This window comes from Bombina bombina, chromosome 1 (assembly GCF_027579735.1).
Source record: "Bombina bombina isolate aBomBom1 chromosome 1, aBomBom1.pri, whole genome shotgun sequence".
Classification (NCBI taxonomy): Eukaryota; Metazoa; Chordata; class Amphibia; order Anura; family Bombinatoridae; genus Bombina; species Bombina bombina.
This window is the reverse complement of record NC_069499.1, coordinates 1,157,753,096-1,157,776,034: the sequence shown is the minus strand read 5'-3', so window position 1 is coordinate 1,157,776,034 and position 22,939 is coordinate 1,157,753,096. Positions and strand designations below refer to the sequence as shown.

General features: G+C 40.3%; 1 protein-coding gene across 2 annotated transcripts in view; it reads right to left on the bottom strand.

Moving 5' to 3' along the window:
- The window catches only part of NBR1 (NBR1 autophagy cargo receptor), a 357,560-nt gene that overhangs the window by 168,117 nt on the left and 166,504 nt on the right, over positions 1 to 22,939 (bottom strand). Inside the window, exon 14 of one of the 2 annotated variants that reach the window (XM_053699587.1) lies at positions 15,348 to 15,494. The exons of the other annotated variant lie outside the window; for it this stretch is intronic. Within the exon in view, the coding sequence (XP_053555562.1) occupies positions 15,348 to 15,494 (147 nt within the window). The remainder of the gene's footprint in view (positions 1 to 15,347; positions 15,495 to 22,939) is intronic. 2 annotated transcript variants of the gene reach the window in all.

Below are 22,939 nucleotides of genomic sequence, written 5' to 3'. Positions count from 1 at the left end.
AAGGATGACGCCGTGGACCGGACACACCTATGTTGGAGAAATTCAGATCCTGTAAAATACCTAAAATAAAATGTATTACTTTTTGTCAATTCACACTGTTTTGCAATGTACTCAGAAATGAGAAAATATTTATTCATACAAATATTAGATACATTTTAAAAATGACCAAAACTCTAATTTCAGAGAGAAAAATAACATTCAATCTTACATAACAAAAGGTGCTGTTACACAATGTTAAATATGTTTTCCACACAAACTGAAGGTTAAATTATAGTTAATTATTTCAATTTAAAACTGGAAATTACTATTTCTAAACAACTGGTCTGTGGGATTAACGATTGATAAGAACAGTAGTTGTCACAACAAAATTTTGCATTTTTTTCCAGTGCAGAACAATCTATTTTAAAAAAAGAAAACCAACAAAAAAAACTTTGTTACATTTAAAAGCTATTTTAAAATGTATTAAATAAAAACATTAGTGTTATGTTCCTTTAACCCAAAATGTATGCAAACCCTATTCCCATCAAAGCTTAGTATAGAAACAATGTATATGGTGTGCTTGATTATTATTATGGTGTTTTTTTTTTTGGTTTTTTTTTAAAGGAATAATTTCTAGCTTGGAAAACGTCCACTCAAGAAGTCTTGTCACTAACCTTACAGTGCAATACAATTTAGAGGGACTGATCTAGAATGGGGTGTACAAGTATGGAAGACGGGGGATCAAAAGGATCACTAACTCCATTCAGAAAAAAAATCACTATGATGTATGAAAGTTTGGCTTGCATGTCCCTTTAAATAAGAGAAAGCTGGTCAATAAAAAGGACAGTGCAACCTTCTCTGACATTGAAAATCCATTCAGAATGTTATGTTTGAGTATCAATATGATAAAGGCTTAATTATTTATTAGAATGATAATGATCCCAAGCACACTGCTATTGCAGTGAAATCATATTTGGAGAGCAAAACAGCTGATAAAACACTGACAATAATGCACTGGCCTCCACAGACTCCAGACCTGAATATTATAGAGGCATTATGGGATCACCTGGACAGAGAAATACATATAAAAGACAAACTAAATCTAAAGAAGAACTCAGGGAATGCTGAAAGAAATCTGGTATAATATACCAGAAGACCACTGCAGAAAACTTCTGCACAGTATGGCCATTAAAACTTTGCAAAAGTCTCAGGCCACCATTAGAATTGTTGTATTAGCACAGTATTGTATATAATAACAACAATAAGTGCCCTTAACATAGCTATAGAGTGTCTAAAAAAGTTAATAAATGATACTTGCTTAATAGATACTGATCCACCAGAACATAAGCAGCAGACAGCCAAACTAGTGCTAAAACATATCAGCAGTGGTTATGGAATAGGAGTATATTGTAGATAGAGGGAGGAAAAAGACAAGTCCTTGCAACCAATTATGGAAGGTTTATGATAGGTTTCCTACGAAGTAATAAAAAAATATATATATATATATATATATATATATATATATATATATATATATATATATATAATTTATGCTTACCTGATAAACTATTTTCTTTCTTGGCAGTGAGAGTCCACAAATTCCATTCATAAACAATGGGAAATAACATGGCCACCAGGATGCGGCAAAGACACCCCAAACAAAGCATTTAAATATGTGACTTAGAACCAAACAGGCACATATGTATAACAATGTAGGGAAATGGATAGATTTACTATACGCCCAATTAGGGAAGTAATAAGAGTTAAAGATAAAAACAGAAGCATTTATTAAGTTGCTGGAAACTTATTTATATAAGCTGAACGCCATATATTATTAACTACATTTACACACCACATGTATAACGATATAGGGATATGGATAGATTTAATATACGCTTACTTAAGGAAATAATGAGAGCTAAAGAGATAAACAGAAGTATTAATTAAGGTGCAGAAAAACCCATCTACATAAGCTAAGCTCCATATATTAACTATATCTACACACCACACATCGCTATCATTTAAAATAGGAGGTATTTTCTTTTTTCAAGGTATTTCTATTTTACTAATTATTGGCTATAATATCTATATACATTATATTATATATGTACATAAATATTTTTCCAACAAAAAAATGGACATAAAGCAAATTAGAAAAAGTGTATTGAACTAAATCAAACAGAGGAGATGAGAAACCAAGCCAACAGACATTCAAAAAGCGAAATAACTGGCAATTATGGGGTTACAAAAAAGAAGGCGTAAAAAACTGCTTTAAAAAGGCCATTGATCAATTAATCACGTATCTTGAGAAACGCTGAATGCCGAAACGCGTAGAAACCGGATTCCAAACAGAGAGAGAAGTGAACACCTGCACACCAGTGAAGCTCCTGACAAGTAAAGAGCAAGTGAGAAAGACGCGAGGCTCCTGAGAGAGTAAACCGGTAAATATAAAGGCCGGGCTGAGAGCACTCACAAAAAGACACAAGCGAGCCAAAGGAGATACTTGGACATCCTGTGGAAACTGCAGTGGGAGTCCTAACATCGAGGAGCAACGATCGATTCAAAGTAAAGACCCCATCGAGACATCCGGTAAACGGAGGCTGGAAGCCACGGCACTCCACCGGAACTACATGTCAGATGAAGAAGGGTCCACGTTAAACATCAAACCCGTATGTACAAACTTGAAATTGATATTGGAGATCTATGAACACTTAATCTCTAAAGACATTGGCAACTTTGCTAATTGTAGAACAACAAGAGGAACGATAATATACAATTCCTTGAAAACATACACATACAGAGAGGAACACAAGAAAGAGAGAAAAAACACCCCCAAAATTGCTATATTTACCACACTTGCCTAAAGTTAAAACAGGACATTTCAACTCAGATGTTAAAGACATTGGAATAAATTTACCCAAGTTGCAACAAATTGTATCTAAGCCAGAAGGCCAAAATTGAGGGTGGAATAGGAAAGGAGCCCTTTTTAATAGAAACAATGTATTAGAATTACATATTGTATTAGGATCATTCAACGGATCTAATGCTATTTTGTATGTCGAATTTGTTTTTAAGTTTATATATATTTTAAATGTTATTTTAACCTTTAAATAAAAAGGTTTTAAAATTATTTTAGAATTGATCTAATATTGATACTGTTTAATAAATTGTGTGTGTGTGTGTGTGTATATATATATATATATATATATATATATATATATATATATATATATATATATATATATATATATATATATATATAAAAAATAAACATTAACTCTCAGAGGGTTTCTTTAAACCTCACACAAATATAGGTTCATATCTTATCCTCATTTAAATTTAACATATTAGGAATATTAATTAGAATCCAACATACTAGGAACTTTAGAATTAGTGCTATACAGAAATAGCGATTTATAATATATTAACATATATTTTCCCATGAGTTGAAACAGCATTGATTTGCACCACCTTTTACATAAGCATTTTAAAGCATTTAAATATCCCTCCCACTTCCCTCACCCTCTCAGTAGTTCAAGCCGAGGATAAGAAAGTAGAGAGATAAAAAAGGGTAAAGAGGTGCCATAAGACTGACGCCCCTACACTATTTCAGTGAGGGTTTGTGGAAAATAATTTATCATCAGGTAAGCATAAATTATAATTTTCTTTCTTGTTGCAGTGAAAGTCCACAAATTCCATTCATGGGAAAAGAATACCCAAGCGGTGGAGTCCACAAAAATTTTAGGGAGGGAAAGGCAGTCCTTAAATACTAGGCACCACCACTTGAAAAAACTTTCTCCCAAAAGATGCCTCTGCTGAGGCAAAGGCATCAAATCAGTAGAATTTCTTAAAATTATGTATTGAAGACCAGGTAGCAACCTAACAGATCTGTTCAACTGAAGCCTCGTTCTTGAAGGCCCAGGAAGTAGACAATGTACAGGTAGAATGTGCAGTAATGCGGGATGGAGGCTGCTGACCCACCTCTATACAAGCCATGCAAATCAAACTTCTGAGCCAGGAGAGAGCAACAGCTATGGCTTTCTGACCCTTGCACTTTCCATAAAACAGGATAAACAAGTATGATGATTGACAAAATTCCTTGGTAGCATGAAGATAAAACTTTAAAGCTCTAACAACATCCAGATTATGCAATAACCTCCACTTGGAAGGAAAAAGGATTGGGACAAAGAGACGGAACAATAATCTCGATTGGGAACATCCTTTAGGTAAAAACCTGAAGTACAGCCTTATGCGAATGGAACACCAGATAAGTCGGATCCCACTGGATGGCATACTATTCCTAAACTCTACGAGCAGGTGAAATATCTAACAGAAAAAACACTTTCCAAGTTAGTAACTTAATATCAATAGGATGCAAAGGTTCAAATCGAGCCAGTTGAAGAACAAGAATAAGGCTCCATGGAGGAGCAGTAGGTTTGAAAACCGGCCTAATTCTAGCAATAGCTTGAACCAATGATTGAACATCTGGCAAACGAGCCAACCTCTTATGCAACAATACAGAAATGTTATCTTTAAGAGAACTAACAGGCCCTTCTCCAAACCATCCTGTAGAAACTGAAGGATATGTGGGGTCTTCACCCTGTGACAAGGGAGCCCACGTTCCGTACACCAAGACTGATAGCCCTCCACACATGGTAATTAGGTTTTGTAACGGGCATTAGCGCCTGAACCAGAGAATCAATCACCGCCTCAGAGAATCCTCTCTGGGACAAAATTATTCCAGCAATCTCCATGCAGTCAGCCTCAGAGAAACTAGATTTTCTAGAAGAATGCACCCTGCGTGATAAGGTCCAGCATCTGAGACAACTGTCATGGAGGAGCAGACGACATTCTTACTAGGTCTGCATACCAAGTCCTGCGTGGCCATGCAGGAGCTAACAAGATTGCTGAAATTCCCTCCTGTTTCATTTGAGCTATTACTTGAGGAGGAAAATGATACACTAGATTGAAATGCCAAGGAACTGTTAAGGCGTCCTCCTCCTGAGGATCTCTCGATCTCGACCCATATCGTGGTAGTCTGGCATTGAGACGGAAAGCCATCAGGTACATCTTCGGGCATCCCCATCTGCGGGTGATCTAGAAAAAAAACCTCATGGTTTAGAGACCATTCCACAGAGTGATGAGTCTGCCTGTTCAGAAAATCGTCTTCCCAGTTCTCCCCACCTGGAATGTGGATGGCTGATATTTGACATTGGTATGTTTCTTCCTTTTGAAGAATACGAGATACTTCCAGTATTGCCAGAGAGCTGTGAATTACGCCATGGTGGTTGACATAAGCCACATTAGTGATGTTGTACAATTGAAATAGAATATAGCAGAACGTAAAGTAACGGGTGACACGACAAGAGCATTGAAGATGGCCCTCAACTCCAGAATGTTAATCAGGAAAATCGCTTCATCTGGTCGCCAGGTTCTCTGAGCTCACAAGAGAACCCCACACAGAGCCTGTCAAACTCGCATCTGTTGTTAGAATGGGTTCCTGAGACAGCCACCAGGGGAGAGAGAATCTCTCGTCTCTGGATCCAGAGATATTACACGAGACAGGTCTAAATGATCTCTATTCCCTAGCCTGAGAATACATAACTGTAGAAGTCTCAGATGAAAGCAAGGGAAAAGGAATAGCGTCCAAAGCCACAACCATAAGATCTACCAAATCCATGCATAGAGCCACCTAAGGCAGAGACGTGGATTTAGGTAGAAATAATGGAATCCAGTCCCGGGCCAAATAAGGAGTTTCCCTTAAAGGCCAAAGATAGTAACCTAGATTTAGAAACCATCTCTGCTAACCAGGATGTTAGCCCGAGAGCTTGTGTTTTTGGCATCGAGACAAATTAATTGAATAATGGCATCACAAATACCCTTCTATGTATAAAACATAATTTATGCTTACATGATAAATTTATTTCTTTTGTAGTGTATCCAGTCCACGGATCATCCATTACTTATGGGATATTCTCCTTCCCAACAGGAAGTTGCAAGAGGATCACCCACAGCAGAGCTGCACCATAGGGTGCAGTGGTGACTGTAGTTTAATTAAAATTATTTAAAATTAAATTAAAATTTAGACCTGCCTCAAAAGGACAGGGCGGGCCGTGGACTGGATACACTACAAGAGAAATAAATTTATCAGGTAAGCATAAATTATGTTTTCTCTTGTTAAGTGTATCCAGTCCACGGATCATCCATTACTTATGGGATACCAATACCAAAGCTAAAGTACACGGATGATGGGAGGGACAAGGCAGGATTAAACGGAAGGAACCACTGCCTGAAGAACCTTTCTCCCCAAAAACAGCCTCCGAAGAAGCAAAAGTATCAAATTTGTAAAATTTTGAAAAGGTGTGAAGCGAAGACCAAGTCGCAGCCTTGCAAATCTGTTTAACAGAGGCCTCATTTTTAAAGGCCCAGGTGGAAGCCACAGCTCTAGTAGAATGAGCTGCAATCCTATCAGGGGGCTGCTGTCCAGCAGTTTCATAGGCTAAGCGAATTATGCTCTGAAGCCAAAAGGAAAGAGAGGTTGCCGAAGCTTTTTGACCTCTCCTCTGTCCAGAGTAAACGACAAACAGGGAAGGTGTTTGGCGAAAATCTTTAGTAGCTTGTAAGTAAAACTTCAAGGCACGGACTAAGTCCAGATTATTTAAAAGACGTTCCTTCTTTGAAGAAGGATTAGGACACAATGATGGAACAACAATCTCTTGATTGATATTCTTGTTAGAAACCACCTTAGGTAAAAACCCAGGTTTGGTACGCAGAACTACCTTATCTGCATGAAAAATCAGATAAGGAGAATCACATTGTAAGGCAGATAGCTCAGAGACTCTTCGAGCCGAGGAAATAGCCATCAAAAACAGAACTTTCCAAGATAAAAGTTTAATATCAATGGAATGAAGGGGTTCAAACGGAACTCCTTGAAGAACTTTAAGAACCAAATTTAAGCTCCACGGGGGAGCAACAGTTTTAAACACAGGCTTAATTCTAACCAAAGCCTGACAAAATGCCTGGACGTCTGGAACCTCTGCCAGACACTTGTGCAAAAGAATAGACAGAGCAGAAATCTGTCCTTTTAAAGAACTAGCTGATAATCCTTTGTCCAAACCCTCTTGGAGAAAGGACAATATCCTAGGAATCCTAACCTTACTCCATGAGTAATTCTTGGATTCACACCAATAAAGATATTTACGCCATATCTTATGGTAGATTTTCCTGGTGACAGGCTTTCGTGCCTGTATTAAGGTATCAATGACTGACTCGGAGAAGCCACGCCTTGATAGAATCAAGCGTTCAATCTCCATGCAGTCAGTCTCAGAGAAATTAGATTTGGATGATTGAAAGGACCTTGTATTAGAAGGTCCTGCCTCAGAGGCAGAGTCCATGGTGGAAAGGATGACATGTCCACTAGGTCTGCATACCAGGTCCTGCGTGGCCACGCAGTCGCTATCAGAATCACCGATGCTCTCTCCTGCTTGATTTTGGCAATCAGTCGAGGGAGCAGAGGAAACGGTGGAAACACATAGGCCAGGTTGAAGAACCAAGGAGCTGCTAGAGCATCTATCAGCGTCGCTCCCGGGTCCCTGGACCTGGATCCGTAACAAGGAAGCTTGGCGTTCTGGCGAGACGCCATGAGATCCAGTTCTGGTTTGCCCCAACGATGGATCAGTTGAGCAAACACCTCCGGATGGAGTTCCCACTCCCCCGGATGAAAAGTCTGAAGACTTAGAAAATCCGCCTCCCAGTTCTCTACGCCTGGGATGTGGATCGCTGACAGGTGGCAAGAGTGAGACTCTGCCCAGCGAATTATCTTTGAGACTTCTAACATCGCTAGGGAACTCCTGGTTCCCCCTTGATGGTTGATGTAAGCCACAGTCGTGATGTTGTCCGACTGAAACCTGATGAACCTCAGGGTTGCTAACTGAGGCCAAGCTAGAAGAGCATTGAATATTGCTCTTAACTCCAGAATATTTATTGGGAGTTCCAGACTGCGCCCCAACCTAGAAGGCTGGCATCTGTTGTTACAATCGTCCAATCTGGCCTGCGAAAGGTCATACCCTTGGACAGATGGACCCGAGAAAGCCACCAGAGAAGAGAATCTCTGGTCTCTTGATCCAGATTTAGTAGAGGGGACAAATCTGAGTAATCCCCATTCCACTGACTTAGCATGCATAATTGCAGCGGTCTGAGATGCAGGCGCGCAAATGGAACTATGTCCATTGCCGCTACCATTAAGCCGATTACTTCCATGCACTGAGCCACTGACGGACGTGGAATGGAATGAAGGACACGGCAAGCATTTAGAAGTTTTGATAACCTGGACTCCGTCAGGTAAATTTTCATCTCTACAGAATCTATAAGAGTCCCTAGGAAGGGAACCCTTGTGAGTGGTAATAGAGAACTCTTTTCCACGTTCACCTTCCACCCATGCGACCTCAGAAATGCCAGAACTATCTCTGTATGAGACTTGGCAGTTTGAAAACTTGACGCCTGTATCAGGATGTCGTCTAGATACGGAGCCACCGCTATGCCTCGCGGTCTTAGAACCGCCAGAAGTGAGCCCAGAACTTTTGTAAAAATTCTCTGGGCTGTGGCCAACCCGAAGGGAAGAGCTACAAATTGGTAAAGCCTGTCTTGAAAGGCAAACCTTAGGAACCGATGATGATCTTTGTGAATCGGTATGTGAAGGTAGGCATCCTTTAAGTCCACTGTGGTCATGTACTGACCCTCTTGGATCATGGGTAGGATGGTCCGAATAGTTTCCATTTTGAATGATGGAACTCTGAGGAATTTGTTTAAGATCTTTAGATCCAAGATTGGTCTGAAGGTTCCCTCTTTCTTGGGAACCACAAACAGATTTGAATAAAACCCCTGTCCCTGTTCCGTCCGCGGAAGTGGATGGATCACTCCCATTACTAGGAGGCCTTGCACACAGCTTAGGAATGCCTCTTTCTTTATCTGGTTTGCTGATATCCTTGAAAGATGAAATCTCCCTTGTGGAGGAGAAGCTTTGAAGTCCAGAAGATATCCCTGAGATATGATCTCCAACGCCCAGGGATCCTGAACATCTCTTGCCAACGCCTGGGCGAAGAGAGAAAGTCTGCCCCCCACTAGATCCGTTTCCGGATAGGGGGCCATTCCTTCATGCTGTCTTGGGGGCAGCAGCAGGTTTTCTGGCCTGCTTGCCCTTGTTCCAGGCCTGGTTAGGTTTCCAGGCCTGTCTGGAATGAGCAACAGTTCCCTCTTGTTTTGAAGCGGAGGAAGTTGATGCTGCTCCTGCCTTGAAATTTCGAAAGGCACGAAAATTAGACTGTTTGGCCTTTGATTTGGCCCTGTCCTGAGGAAGGGTATGACCCTTGCCTCCAGTAATGTCAGCAATAATTTCCTTCAAGCCAGGCCCGAATAAGGTCTGCCTCTTGAAAGGAATGTTGAGTAATTTAGACTTTGAAGTCACGTCAGCTGACCAGGATTTAAACAATAGTGCCCTACGCGCCTGGATTGCGAATCCGGAATTCTTAGCCGTTAGTTTAGTCAAATGATCAATGGCATCAGAAACAAATGAGTTAGCTAGCTTAAGCGTTCTAAGCTTGTCAATAATTTCCTCCAATGGAGCTGTATGGATGGCCTCTTCCAGGGCCTCAAACCAGAATGCCGCCGCAGCAGTGACAGGCACAATGCATGCAAGGGCCTGCAAAATAAAACCTTGTTGAATAAACATTTTCTTAAGGTAACCCTCCAATTTTTTATCCATTGGATCTGAAAAAGCATAACTGTCCTCAACCGGGATAGTGGTACGATTTGCTAAAGTAGAAACTGCTCCCTCCACCTTAGGGACCGTCTGCCATAAGTCCCGTGTAGTGGCGTCTATTGGAAACATTTTTCTAAATATAGAAGGTGGGGAAAAGGGCACACCGGGTCTATCCAACTCCTTGCTAATAATTTCTGTAAGCCTTTTAGGTATAGGAAAAACGTCAGTACACACCGGCACCACATAGTATCTATCCAGCCTACACAATTTCTCTGGAATAGCAACTGTGTTACAGTCATTCAGAGCAGCTAATACCTCCCCAAGCAATACACGGAGGTTCTCAAGCTTAAATTTAAAATTAGAAATCTCTGAATCAGGTTTCCCCGAGTCAGATATGTCACCCACAGAATGAAGCTCTCCGTCCTCATGTTCTGCATACTGTGACGCAGTATCAGACATGGCTCTTACAGCATTTGCGCGCTCTGTATCTCTCCTAACCCCAGAGCTATTGCGCTTGCCTCTTAATTCAGGCAATCTAGATAATACCTCTGACAGGGTATTATTCATGATTGCGGCCATGTCCTGCAAGGTAATCGCTATGGGCGTCCCTGATGTAATTGGCGCCATATTAGCGTGCATCCCCTGAGCGGGAGGCGAAGGGTCTGACACGTGGGGAGAGTTAGTCGGCATAACTTCCCCCTCGACAGAACCCTCTGGTGATAATTCTTTTATAGATAAAGACTGATCTTTACTGTTTAAGGTGAAATCAATACATTTAGTACACATTCTCCTATGGGGCTCCACCATGGCTTTCAAACATAATGAACAAGTAGGTTCCTCTGTATCAGACATGTTTAAACAGACTAGCAATGAGACTAGCAAGCTTGGAAAACACTTAAAACAAGTTTACAAGCAATATAAAAAACGTTACTGCGCCTTTAAGAAACACAAATTTTGTCCAAATTTGAAATAACAGTGAAAAAAGGCAGTTACACTAACGAAATTTTTACAGTGTATGTAACAAGCTAGCAGAGCATTGCACCCACTTGCAAATGGATGATTAACCCCTTAATACCAAAAACGGAATAACAAATGACAAAAACGTTTTTTTAAACAGTCACAACAACTGCCACAGCTCTACTGTGGCTTTTTACCTCCCTCAATACGACTTTTGAAGCCTTTTGAGCCCTTCAGAGATGTCCTGGATCATGCAGGAAGAAGCAGGATGTCTGTGTCTGTAATTTTTGCTGCGCAAAAAAGCGCTAAAATAGGCCCCTCCCACTCATATTACAACAGTGGAAAGCCTCCAGGAACTGTTTCTAGGCAAAATTCAAGCCAGCCATGTGGAAAAAACTAGGCCCCAATAAGTTTTATCACCAAACACATACAAAAAACGATTAAACATGCCAGCAAACGTTTTAAAATACACTTTTATAAGAGTATGTATCTCTATTAATAAGCCTGATACCAGTCGCTATCACTGCATTTAAGGCTTTACTTACATTACTTCGGTATCAGCAGCATTTTCTAGCAAATTCCATCCCTAGAAAAATATTTTAACTGCACATACCTTATTGCAGGAAAACCTGCACGCTATTCCCCCTCTGAAGTTACCTCACTCCTCAGAATATGTGAGAACAGCAAAGGATCTTAAGTTACTTCTGCTAAGATCATAGAAAACGCAGGCAGATTTTTCTTCCAAATACTGCCTGAGATAAACAGTACACTCCGGTACCATTTAAAAATAACAAAAACTTTTGATGGAAGAAATAAACTAAGTATAAAACACCACAGTCCTCTTACGACCTCCATCTTAGTTGAGAGTTGCAAGAGAATGACTGGATATGGTAGTGAGGGGAGGAGCTATATAGCAGCTCTGCTGTGGGTGATCCTCTTGCAACTTCCTGTTGGGAAGGAGAATATCCCATAAGTAATGGATGATCCGTGGACTGGATACACTTAACAAGAGAAAAAGGTCCTTCACAGGTCAGTTGCAGGCAATCTGATTAGTATGCCTGACTCATTGGGCAACAAGCCATTAGAGAGGGAAAGGAAATTAAGTCAGGACTTACCCAGCTTCTGTCATCCTAAAAGGAGTCCTGTAACACAAAGGAAAATCAGTGTAACTAACACTATTGCCTAAAAAGGGAGCCAGTATCTGACAGAAACCAAAACTCTTCTTAGAGCATTACATGGCTTCTTTTTTATTTTTTATTTTATTGAGGCAAAGTTTGGCATACAAAGTATTAAAGCATTCCACAATTGCTTTCAAAGGAAACATATTACAGAGCTCATCATACAGTAAATAGAATGTGAATACAGGCATTGCTAGTAATGTCAACTTTCAATACAAGGTAATTAATGTAAATAATGCTATATAGAGACATAATGTGACCATGCCGCTGGAAGTCTAAGCCTCCCCTCTCGTTTAAAGGGCTACTCTTGGACCCCTGATCATGTGAGAAATTTGCTGCAACAGAAGGCTGCCTGTAATAGAAAATATCTCTCATGGATCTTATTATGTTTAGGTTTCAATTTTTATACTGCCATAACTGGAAATTTAAAATACAAAGACACAAATATAATGGGCTCAAACACCTACCATTCAATTAAGAGAGTTAAAGCTTGGATCTTGCTAAAAGAAAACATAACTATAGCTCAGGGGATCCCTCATACTATAAGGATGTGGGAAAGGCAGTCTAATGAAAAGTTAACTTGAGGTGGTGTGTTACTTGATGTAATTGCTCAGGAGGCAGGTTGAGGCTACTTTACATTCACAGTGTATACAACAGGGCTCACATTTTAGATCTGAGGCTAAAATGTACAGGACTTAATGAGTGATACTCTGTCCTTCAGGTAAGACTATAGGTGCAACAATGTTCAGTGAATCGCATATTAGCTGTGTGGCTAGGACTGAAAAGGCTATAGTGGTGTACCAATGCCAGTAAGGAGATATTCGTTTGCTAGAGCAAGAAGTACATTATAGAATACAATGTGCTATACTGGTAATGTGTGTACTAATAGTAATTTAGTTATATCCACTTGGAGATTAACTAAAATTCCAACTGTGGGGAGTAAATCAAACCAAGCTTTATACCGGTTGGTAGTCTACAGTATAGACTACCAATTCTATTCATTAAAGTCATGTGTGTAAAAGCCCATACTATGTTAGTTTACTCTATAGGCACAAATAACCTTCACTAGTGACTTAAGGAGCAATAGCTGAATAACCACTTTTTTATCTTCCCCTCAGTATACTAGCATAAGTGCAGGACCAGCCTACAATAAAAGTGTGACAAATGTACTGAAAAGAAAAGGTCTCATGTCATAATATAGTGGAGACCACAACAGTAACATGCAGGATTATCAGAGTATATTGTTAAAATGGAGAATAGCGGGGACGCTTCCGGGCGGTTGCCAAGATGGCTGACTTATTTTGAAGCTGTGTGGACAAGCTGATAAAACCGTTATATATCAGCGGATTGGGCTCTCATCTGCTCTTAATTTTCACCTAAGGTACGCAAAAGCTCCATAAGTACTTAAAGGGACACTGTACCCAAAAATTTTCTTTTGTGATTCAGATTGAGCATGAAATTTTAAGCAACTTTCTAATTTACTCCTATTATCAAATTTTCTTCTTTCTCTTGGTATCTTTATTTGAAATGCAAGAATTTAAGTTTAGATGCCGGCCCATTTTTGGTGAACAACCTGGGTTGTCCTTGCTGATTGGTGGATAAATTCATCCACCAATAAAAAAGTGCTGTCCAGAGTACTGAAACCAAAAAAAGCTTAGATGCCTTCTTTTTCAAATAATGATAGCAAGAGAACGAAGAAAAATTGATAATAGGAGTAAATTAGAAAGTTGCTTAAAATTGCATGCTCTATCTGAATTACAAAAGAAATTTTTTGGGTACAGTGTCCCTTTAAGGTGTTCCATATTGAACCTGAAAGTGAAGTCCTCATCCTCCTTAACATTCATAATGACAATTCTTCATCCGAGTCCTGAGTATGTCTCTCACTGGAGACTCCAGCAGAGTCCCCAGACCTATGGTCAGAGGAACAATGTTTAACCATCCTCTTACGTTTGCCAGAAGGTGGAATTGCACCCAGAGTAAGCGACGCGGCGGACTGAAGTTGAGATGGAAAATCTTGCGGAAAAAGGGAAAGTTACCATGTGTCAATGTTATTTGAAAAATAACTTTGAGAGGGCAGTGTAGGAGGACATACTACAGTAGGCTAACTGCTAGGTCCTGCAAACTTTGCTTGAGGAACCTGAGCAAAGAACATTAAAGTAGGTTAACTAGGGCCTGAAGAGGGAGACTGGAGAACAGACAGTAAACTAGTGTTACAAAGTTGCGCTGGTTCACACATTTATGGTCATCATTAAGCACCTTAGAGAGCTCCTCTCCATGAGTCCCCTCAACGGTCCCAGCTTGATCCATTTTACTGCTCACAATGCCAATGTGAATATAAGTAATATTGCATAATCTCTCTGTGGCAGTTAACCAGGAAGCAAAATAAGCCATGCCCCTGCAAAGTACTGTGAAATATAATAAAATAATAATATTATAATTTCATAGGCCACCTATGCCTGAGTAAATAACAGGGGAAGTCTATAAGAACTGATATACCAAATGCTCTGGTTATCTTACTCCCTCCTGAACAAATGACCACACGCTGAAGCACTCGCTCACGCCGCTCTCAGTCTGATCCCACAAAAAGGAATAAGGGGCGGAGTGTGTGCCGACACTGTTTTGCGGGGGAAATGCTGTTAACTCATACTTCATCGCAGGACAGATAGTAAAAGCCATGTAGGACTAATCACTCTGAGCGCATCGGATGTTTCCCCTTACATGAGCGCTCCGGTATTTCACCAACGGTCCTGTGACAGACCGGAGCATGACCGAGCACTGAGACCTCTCCTGTCAAACAGGAGTCAATTCAGTATGCACACACTCTACAGTTCCTAAAATAAAGGCACTAGCAATACAAGGAACCAAAAACTGTAAAGTTCTGACCCACGCTACTTCTATGCAGTAAGGCAAGCAGCCCATTAGCAATAAGAAGAGGGTTCTTCTCACATAACATTAGCACATTCCAAAAGGCAACTAGTCTGATAGAGGAACGATTAAAAATAACTTACCTCTGCCACCAGCAGCCAGTCAGGTGTAGAAATCTCAGGCTGCTGAAAACACTAAACTCTACTAAAAGCATTACAAGAAAGACAGCTGCAACTCCCCTAGGAACGGTCCTTCAGAGCACCTCCATCTCTGCATACCTCCTAGATGAGGCAAACAACATCTGGGAGAGAAGGGGAAGTAGGAGGGATAATTGAATTTTCTGGTTGGGGTGTCTGTCTCCTCCTGGTGGCCTGGTGTTTTATTATCATTTGTAAGATTAGGATTTCATGGACTCTCACTACTTTTAGAAAGAAATTGGCAATGCCCTTTCATCTGGTTGCTAGACACAAAAGAACAGCAGCATATTGCCAAGCAAAATACTTACAAAATATTCACAACAATTATTTAGAAAACATACACAGTACAAATTGCTTGCCTAGTATACTAATTAATTCTTAATCATATAACAGGAGGCATTACAGAAATCCCACCTGAGCTGTGAGGAGGTCCACAGACGGAATGTACAGGTCTCTGTCACTGTGTGTGCCCCTCATCTTTACAGAAGTGGAAACAGTGGTTCCATCCACTTTCTCAGAGGCTTCTCCAGTTTGTAAATTATTGGATTCAGTAGTGTTCTCCTAAACATGGCCAAAACGTAATGACAAAAAAAATGTAAAAAAATTACATCCCTATTGTATTTTTATTTTATTTTTTTCAGAAGTGGGATAGCATGGTTTCTCAGAGGATATGATAATCAATTATAAAACAACTAAAGGTAAAGTACTGTTTTACTTTGAAGTAATGCTGCTTCATACAAGTGATTGCAAGTAACACGCTGCACTAAATGCCTTTCCAATAACATGCCACATGGTTCTTGTATTGCTAAATGTCTGAAGCAACAAGAGATTTAAGCACCTGGCTTTAAGCCAAAAGAGAAAAAAAAATTTTTTATTAAAAGTATGGTAAATTACGCCTTGAAAAAGTTGTTTTTGCTCATTGAAACTTAAATTCTCAAAATTGTGCCAATTTAAATGGGCTGAGACTACAGGAAGAGCAGACCACCTAATCTTATCTCTGTATACACCAAAGCCTATTTATCTTATATCTTTCAGTATAAATATACAAAGGCCATAAATTAGGCACTAAAATGTTAATTGTCAAATGCTCAATTATAACGTAAGGCACAGTTTCCAAGACATGTAATCCTATTGAGCAGGTGTAAGCATAAGTGATTGGAAATACAATGTACCCCAGCAAAAGTTCACTGAATTTAGGCACTAACTTTCAATATAGGTAACGGTTACAAAAGACAAAATTGTCTATTTCAAAGGGCAAAAACTAAATTTATGCTTACCTAAAAAAATATTTTCTTTTTTGGAATGAAGAGTCCATGATTCAATTTAATTACTGTTGGGAATTCAACTCCTGGTCACCAGGAGGAGGCAAAGAACACCCCCAGCAAAGCTTGAAGTACCCCTTCTACTTCCAACAATACCCCAGTCATTCAGCTGAAGGAATATGGAAAGAGAAGAGGACACAAAGGTTCATAGAGGTGTATGAAGATTAGAAAAATATCAAAATAAGATAAAAAGCGGTCTAAAATTTAGATAATGGCAGGTCGTAGACTCTCCATGCCAGGAAAGAAAAGAATTTGTTTTCTTTCCAATGGCATGGAGAGTCCACGATTCCATTTAATTACTGTTGGGAAACCAATACCCAAGCCAGAGAGGACACAGAATGGACAGAAAGGGAGAAAAAGGGCAGGCGGACCTAAACTGAAGGCACCACCCCCTAAAGCATGTTTCTCCAAAAAGAAAACTCCGCTGAGGCTAAAAGATCAAGATTGATACAAAAATTAAAATAAACATATCAGTGTAAAGATTATAGTATTGCGCCTAATTACATAGAATTAGGCGACAGAAACAAACATATTAGTGTCCTAAGATCACTAAGAAATAGATATATGTTACATAGGATAACACAAGATGTCACAGACATTAGGAGAAATCATCTCTAAATAAGAGAGATTATATTGTACAGCCTATATACCTAAAATAGGTAACATAAGATTAACCATCTTAGAGTCCTACTATCACCAAGGATATATATATATATATATATATATATATGTCACCTAGGACAAAACACAACGTCAAGGACATTAGAAGAAATCTACTCAATATGAGAAAGATTAAAATGGGGCCCATATGTGTAGAAGAAATCACCTCAGTATGAGAGAGATCCCAATATTGTGTTCATATACGTAAAATAGGGTACATGAAATAAAACATATAGGAACCCCAAGCTCACTGAGAAATATATATATATATATGACACATAGGAAAAGACAAAATCACCTCAATATGAGAGAGATTACATCATAGTGCCCAATATGAAAAATAGGGTAACTCACTAATAAACAGATATGAGACATAAGGAATACATAATTTCACAGACATAAATCAGAAACATTTCTCTATCAGACATAAATATGTTACATGGAGAAAAAGTATAAACCTCCAAACTTAAGGCACCAACATTTCCAAAAACCTAGGAAATAAGAAGCAACCATAAAATAAAGTCATTATATATATATATATATATATATATATATATGTCAGAAGAAAAACTGATCATCTGCATCATAACACACACATTAATGCAGACCCTATGAGTGAAAGGCAGCAGTACCACAGAAGGAATATGAGAAATACTAAAACATATCACATTTCTGTGCTAGAAAATGGTTAAGAAGCTTACATAGGGTATAAATATGAAAGCTTAAAAAAGATTTATAAGTATATATATAATGCCTTGAGATTGAAAATCTGAGGAATAAAATAAATGTAATAAACTCAAACCCCAAGGAATAACTAGTAAGACATTGCAAAACCATAGTTTCTCAAAAAAATACATTGATATGTGCCTAATATAGTCCACCGACACTTATGGAAAATATCACACAGTTAGATTTAACATAAATCGGTTCTGCAGTTAAAAGCATCAGCTAATTGAGCTGTCTATAACCAGATTCCTGACTAACTACTGAGGAATACAAAGTAAACACCGTTTTTTTTCCACTGGAGGACACCGTTGTCCTTCACACCAGCCAGACAAAGAAAAACAGATTAACCATAGAATGGCCACTGTAAAGAAGCACACTTTGGCCACATGAAATAGAAATGTTTACTTCCCGCATTACCAAGAGACCTAATGGAAAGCCCCCTCTCACACATCTATCTCCTACAAACAGGGCAAAGATGAAAACTAACGGTGCGCATTGCGGTCGCCCCAACAACGGATACTCGGTATGAGGAAAAGAGAGGATAGGCCACTCCAAAGCACGCTAATTGAACCACGCCACACAGATAAGCCCTCATAAAAATATTAATCAAAGGAAGGGCGCCAGGTTATAAAAATAGGAGAGGACATCAATGCCTCTCATGCTGCAGTGCCCGGGAAGTTCTCTGTACTGTCCGCATAGAGAGAGAAAATGTACTCTCCTTCACACACACACACGCAGAATAAACAAAGGCTAAATGCCCATAACCTTCATTTGCATTACCATACCGGGCGCTAAAATAGCTCAAATGAGATCAGGCGGGATGTTACAAATAACAGATTCAAGCTGTGGTACTCCTGAGGTCCCCTCAAGGACGCTTTGAAGCGGATAAATCTATTAAAAAAATAGAGCACTGCCAGTTGCGCCTGTAATATAAGACCCTATGTGCGAGAAAAGGGAGAGCCTGAACCCTTAAATAGGGTGCATAAACGAAACAAGGGAATAAAGAGCCACAAGTTAGCCTTGATTCAATCCCCGTCTCCCTTTGAGGACAATGAGTTGTTTTACTGTGCCCCAAAAACAGGACACAATTACCTCACACCCACATTAGAGCTCCGGTGTCGTCAGAGTTAAAAAAAAAAAAAAAAAAAAAAAAAGGGGGTAACTGCTCAGAATAGATATCCTTAATGAAGGATATAACTTGTTTTCAGACCAGGCACACAGAGGATTCAGTCACTACTTAGTTGGTATAAATATAAAACATACAATTTATTCAAAAAACTTTAAAACATAGCCCCCAGACAGGGGTACAGAGACCGAGTCTATGATTAAGCGCCACCAGGGGGCGCAAAACTTGTCCTATATGTCTCTCTACCCCAGAAAAGGAGAAACACAAGGTGTAGAGGTGCCTGAGGTTTTGATAAAGGGTTGGGACGTGGACTCAACATATTCAGAAAGAAAGAAATTTATCAGGTAAGCATAAATTTTGTTTTCTTCCCTAAGAAATGATTGGTCCACGGCATCCTCAATTACTATTGGGAACCAATACCCAAGCTAAAGAACACGGAGGACTAGGGAGGGACAAGACCAATATACCTAAACAGAAGGCACCACTGCTTGAAGAACCTTTCTCCCAAAAGAAGCCTCAGCTGAGGCAAAAGTATCAAATTTATAAAATCTGGAAAAAGTATGCAAAGAGGACCAAGTTGCAGCCTTGCAAATCTGCTCCACAGAAGCTTAATTTTTGAAAGCCCAAGAAGAAGAAACAGCCCTAGTGGAATGAGCTGCAGTCTCATGTGCCAAACGAATAATACTTCTCAACCAGAGAGAAAGAGAAGTAGCAGTAGCTTTCTGACCTTTACGTTTCCCAGAAAAACAAACAATGCAGAAAAATTACTAAAATCCTTAGTCGCCTGCAAATAGAATTTAAGAGCAAACGTTCCTTATGAGAAGAACGATTAGGACACAGAAGGAACAACAATCTCCTGATTAATATTTCTATCTGAAACAACCTTAGGAAGAAAACCAAACTTGGTACGAAGAACTGCCTTATCTGCATGAAATATGAGATAACGCAAATCACACTGCAAAGCTGAGAGTTCCGAAACTCTCAGAGCAGAAGAGATAGCAGTAAGAAACAAAACCTTCCAAGATAACAACTTAATATCTATGGAATGCATTGGCTCAAACGGAGCCTGTTGCAAAACTTTAAGAACAAGATTAAGACTCCAAGGTGGAACAACAGATTTAAACACAGGCCTGATTCTGACCAAGGCCTGACAAACGGATTGCACATCTGGCACGTTCACCAGACGCTTGTGCAGCAAAATAGATAGCGCAGAAATCTGGCCCTTCAGAGTACTGACAGACAAACCTTTCACCAGACCTTCCTGGAGAAAAGATAAAATTCTTGAAATCCTGACCCTACTCCAAGATTTTCCTTTGGATTCACACCAGTGAAGATATTTACGCCATATCTAAATGGTGAATCTTTCTAGTAACAGGCTTACGAGCCTGAATCATGGTCTCAATGACCGACTCAGAAAATCCACGCTTAGATAAAATAAAGCGTTCAATCTCCAAGAAGTCGGCTTCAGAGAAACGAGATTTGGATGAAGAAAAGGACCCTGAAGTAGAAGGTCCTTCCTCAGAGGAAGTCTCCACGGTGGCAGAGACGACAATTCCACCAGGTCTGCATACCAGATCCTGCGTGGCCACACCGGAGCTATTAGAATCCCAGATGCTCTCTCCTGCTTGATCCGAGCAATGACTCTTGGAAGGAGAGCAAACGGAGGAAAAAAGGTATGCCAACCTGAAGTTCCAAGTAACTGCCGGAGCATCTATCAGGAAGGCCTGAGGATCCCTTGACCTTGAATCGTACTTTGGAAGCTTGGCGTTCTGTCGAGATGCCATCAGGTCTAATTACAGTACCCCCCATTTGATGATTAACCTGGACAACACCTCCGGATGGAGTTCCCACTCCCCGAGATGAAAAGTCTGTCTGCTCAGTAAATCCGCTTCCCAGTTGTCCACTCCTGGAATGTGGATGGCAGACAGCAATTGTGAGCTTCCGCCCACTGAATGATTCGAGCCACCTCCTTCATGGCTAATGAACTCTGAGTTCCTCCCTGGTGGTTGATGTAAGCCACTGAGGTTATGTTGTCTGACTGGAACCTGATAAACCGGGCTAAGGCCAGTTGAGGCCAAGCCATCAAGGCATTGAAGATCGCTCTAAACTCCAAAATGTTTATGGGAAGAGCAGATTCCTCCTGAGACAAAAGTCATTGTACTTCAATGAGTTCCAGACTGCTCCCCAGCCCATCAGGCTGGCATCCGTGGTCACAATCACCCATGAGGGTCTCCGAAAGCATGTCCCCTGAGACAGATGTTCTTGAGAAAGCCACCACGGAAGAGAGTCTCTCGTCGACTGATCTAGAACTATCTTCTGGGACAGACCGGCATAATCCCCGTTCCATTGACTGAGCATGCATAACTGTAGAGCTCTGAAATGGAATCAAGCAAAAGGAACTATGTCCATGGAAGCCACCATCAGACCAATTACCTCCATACATTGGGCCACTGATGGCCGTACAGCAGACTGTAGAGATAGGCAAGATGAAAGAATCTTGGCTCTTCTGACTTCCGTCAGGAATATTTTCATTGATAGAGAATCTATAATTGTTCTTAGGAAGACCACCCTTGTAGCCAGAACAAGGGAACTCTTTCCCAAATTCACCTTCCATCCATGGGAGCAAAGAAAAGACAACAAGATCTCTGTGTGATATTTTGCAAGATGGCGCCTGAACCAGAATGTCGCCCAGATAAGGCGCCACTGCAATTCCCCAAGACTGAATCACTGCCAAAAGAGCCCCCAGGACATTTGAGAAATTCTGGGAGCTGTGGCGAGACCAAATGGAAGAGCCAAAAACTGAAGGTGTTTGTCCAGAAAGGCAAATCTCAGAAATTTGTGATGGTCCCTGTGAATAGGAACATGGAGGAACACATTCTTCAGGTCTATGGTCGTCATGAACTGACCCTCTTGCACTAAAAGAAGAATGGAACGGATAGTCTCCATCTTGAAGGACGGTACTCTGAGAAACTTGAGACACTTTAGATCTAGAATAGGTCTAAAAGATCCCTCTTTTTTGGGAACCACAAACAGATTGGAATAGAACCCTAGACCCTGTTCCTGTACTGGAACTATTACTCCAAAGAGGGAAAAATCCTGTACACATTTCAAGAACGCCTCTCTTTTTATTTGGTCTGCAGATAATCTTGAGAGGTGCAACCTGCCCCTAGGAAGAACAGTCTTGAATTCTAATTTGTAACCCTGGGATACTATGTCCACAACCCACAGATCTGGAACATCTCGTATCCATGCTTGAGAAAACTGAAAGAGTCTGCCCCCCACTTGATCCGGACCCGGATATCGTATCAAGTGATATCGGAAATCATTTCTGCCAAACCCGGCAAAAACAAGGTCTTACCCTTGTTAGGAATCGCCAAAAGATTAGACTTAGAGGAAACATCTGCTGACCAAGATTTCAGCCATAATGCGCTACGCGCCAATATCGCGGCACCAGATATTTTGGCTCCCAACTTAATGACCTGCAATGAGGCGTCAGTAATAAAGGAATTGGCTAACTTTAGGGCCTTAATCCTATCCTATATCTCCTCCAAAGGAGTCTCTGCTTGAAGAGACTCAGACAAAGCACCAAACCAATAGGATGCAGCACTTGTAACAGTAGCAATGCACACCACCGGTTGCCATTGGGGACCCTGATGAATATACATCTTTTTCAAGTAAGCCTCCAACTTCTTAACCATAGGGTCCTTGAAAGAGCAGCTATCCTCAATAGGAATAGTAGTACTTTTAGCCAGGCTAGAAATCACCCCTTCCACCTTTGGTACCGTCTGCCACGACTCCTTAATGGAGTCAGCACCGGGAACATCTTTCTAAAAAACTGGAGAGGGTGAAAAAGGAATTCCAGGTCTCTCCCACTCCCGGGCAATAATCTCCAATAGCATGGTCTGGCACAGGAAACACCTCCACAGAGGAGGGGACATCAAAGTATCAATTTAATTTGCTAGATTTCTTAGGCTTGACAACGACAGGGGTATCGGAGTCATCCAAGGTAGCCAAAACCTCCTTTAACAAAACACGAAGGTGTTCAAGCTTAAATCTGAAGTTAACAACTTCAGCATCAGAAGAAGGAATTATACTATCCGAATCTGAGATCTCACCCTCAGAGGCTACCAAGTATCTTCCTCTACGGAATTATGAAAAAAGGGCAACTTGGT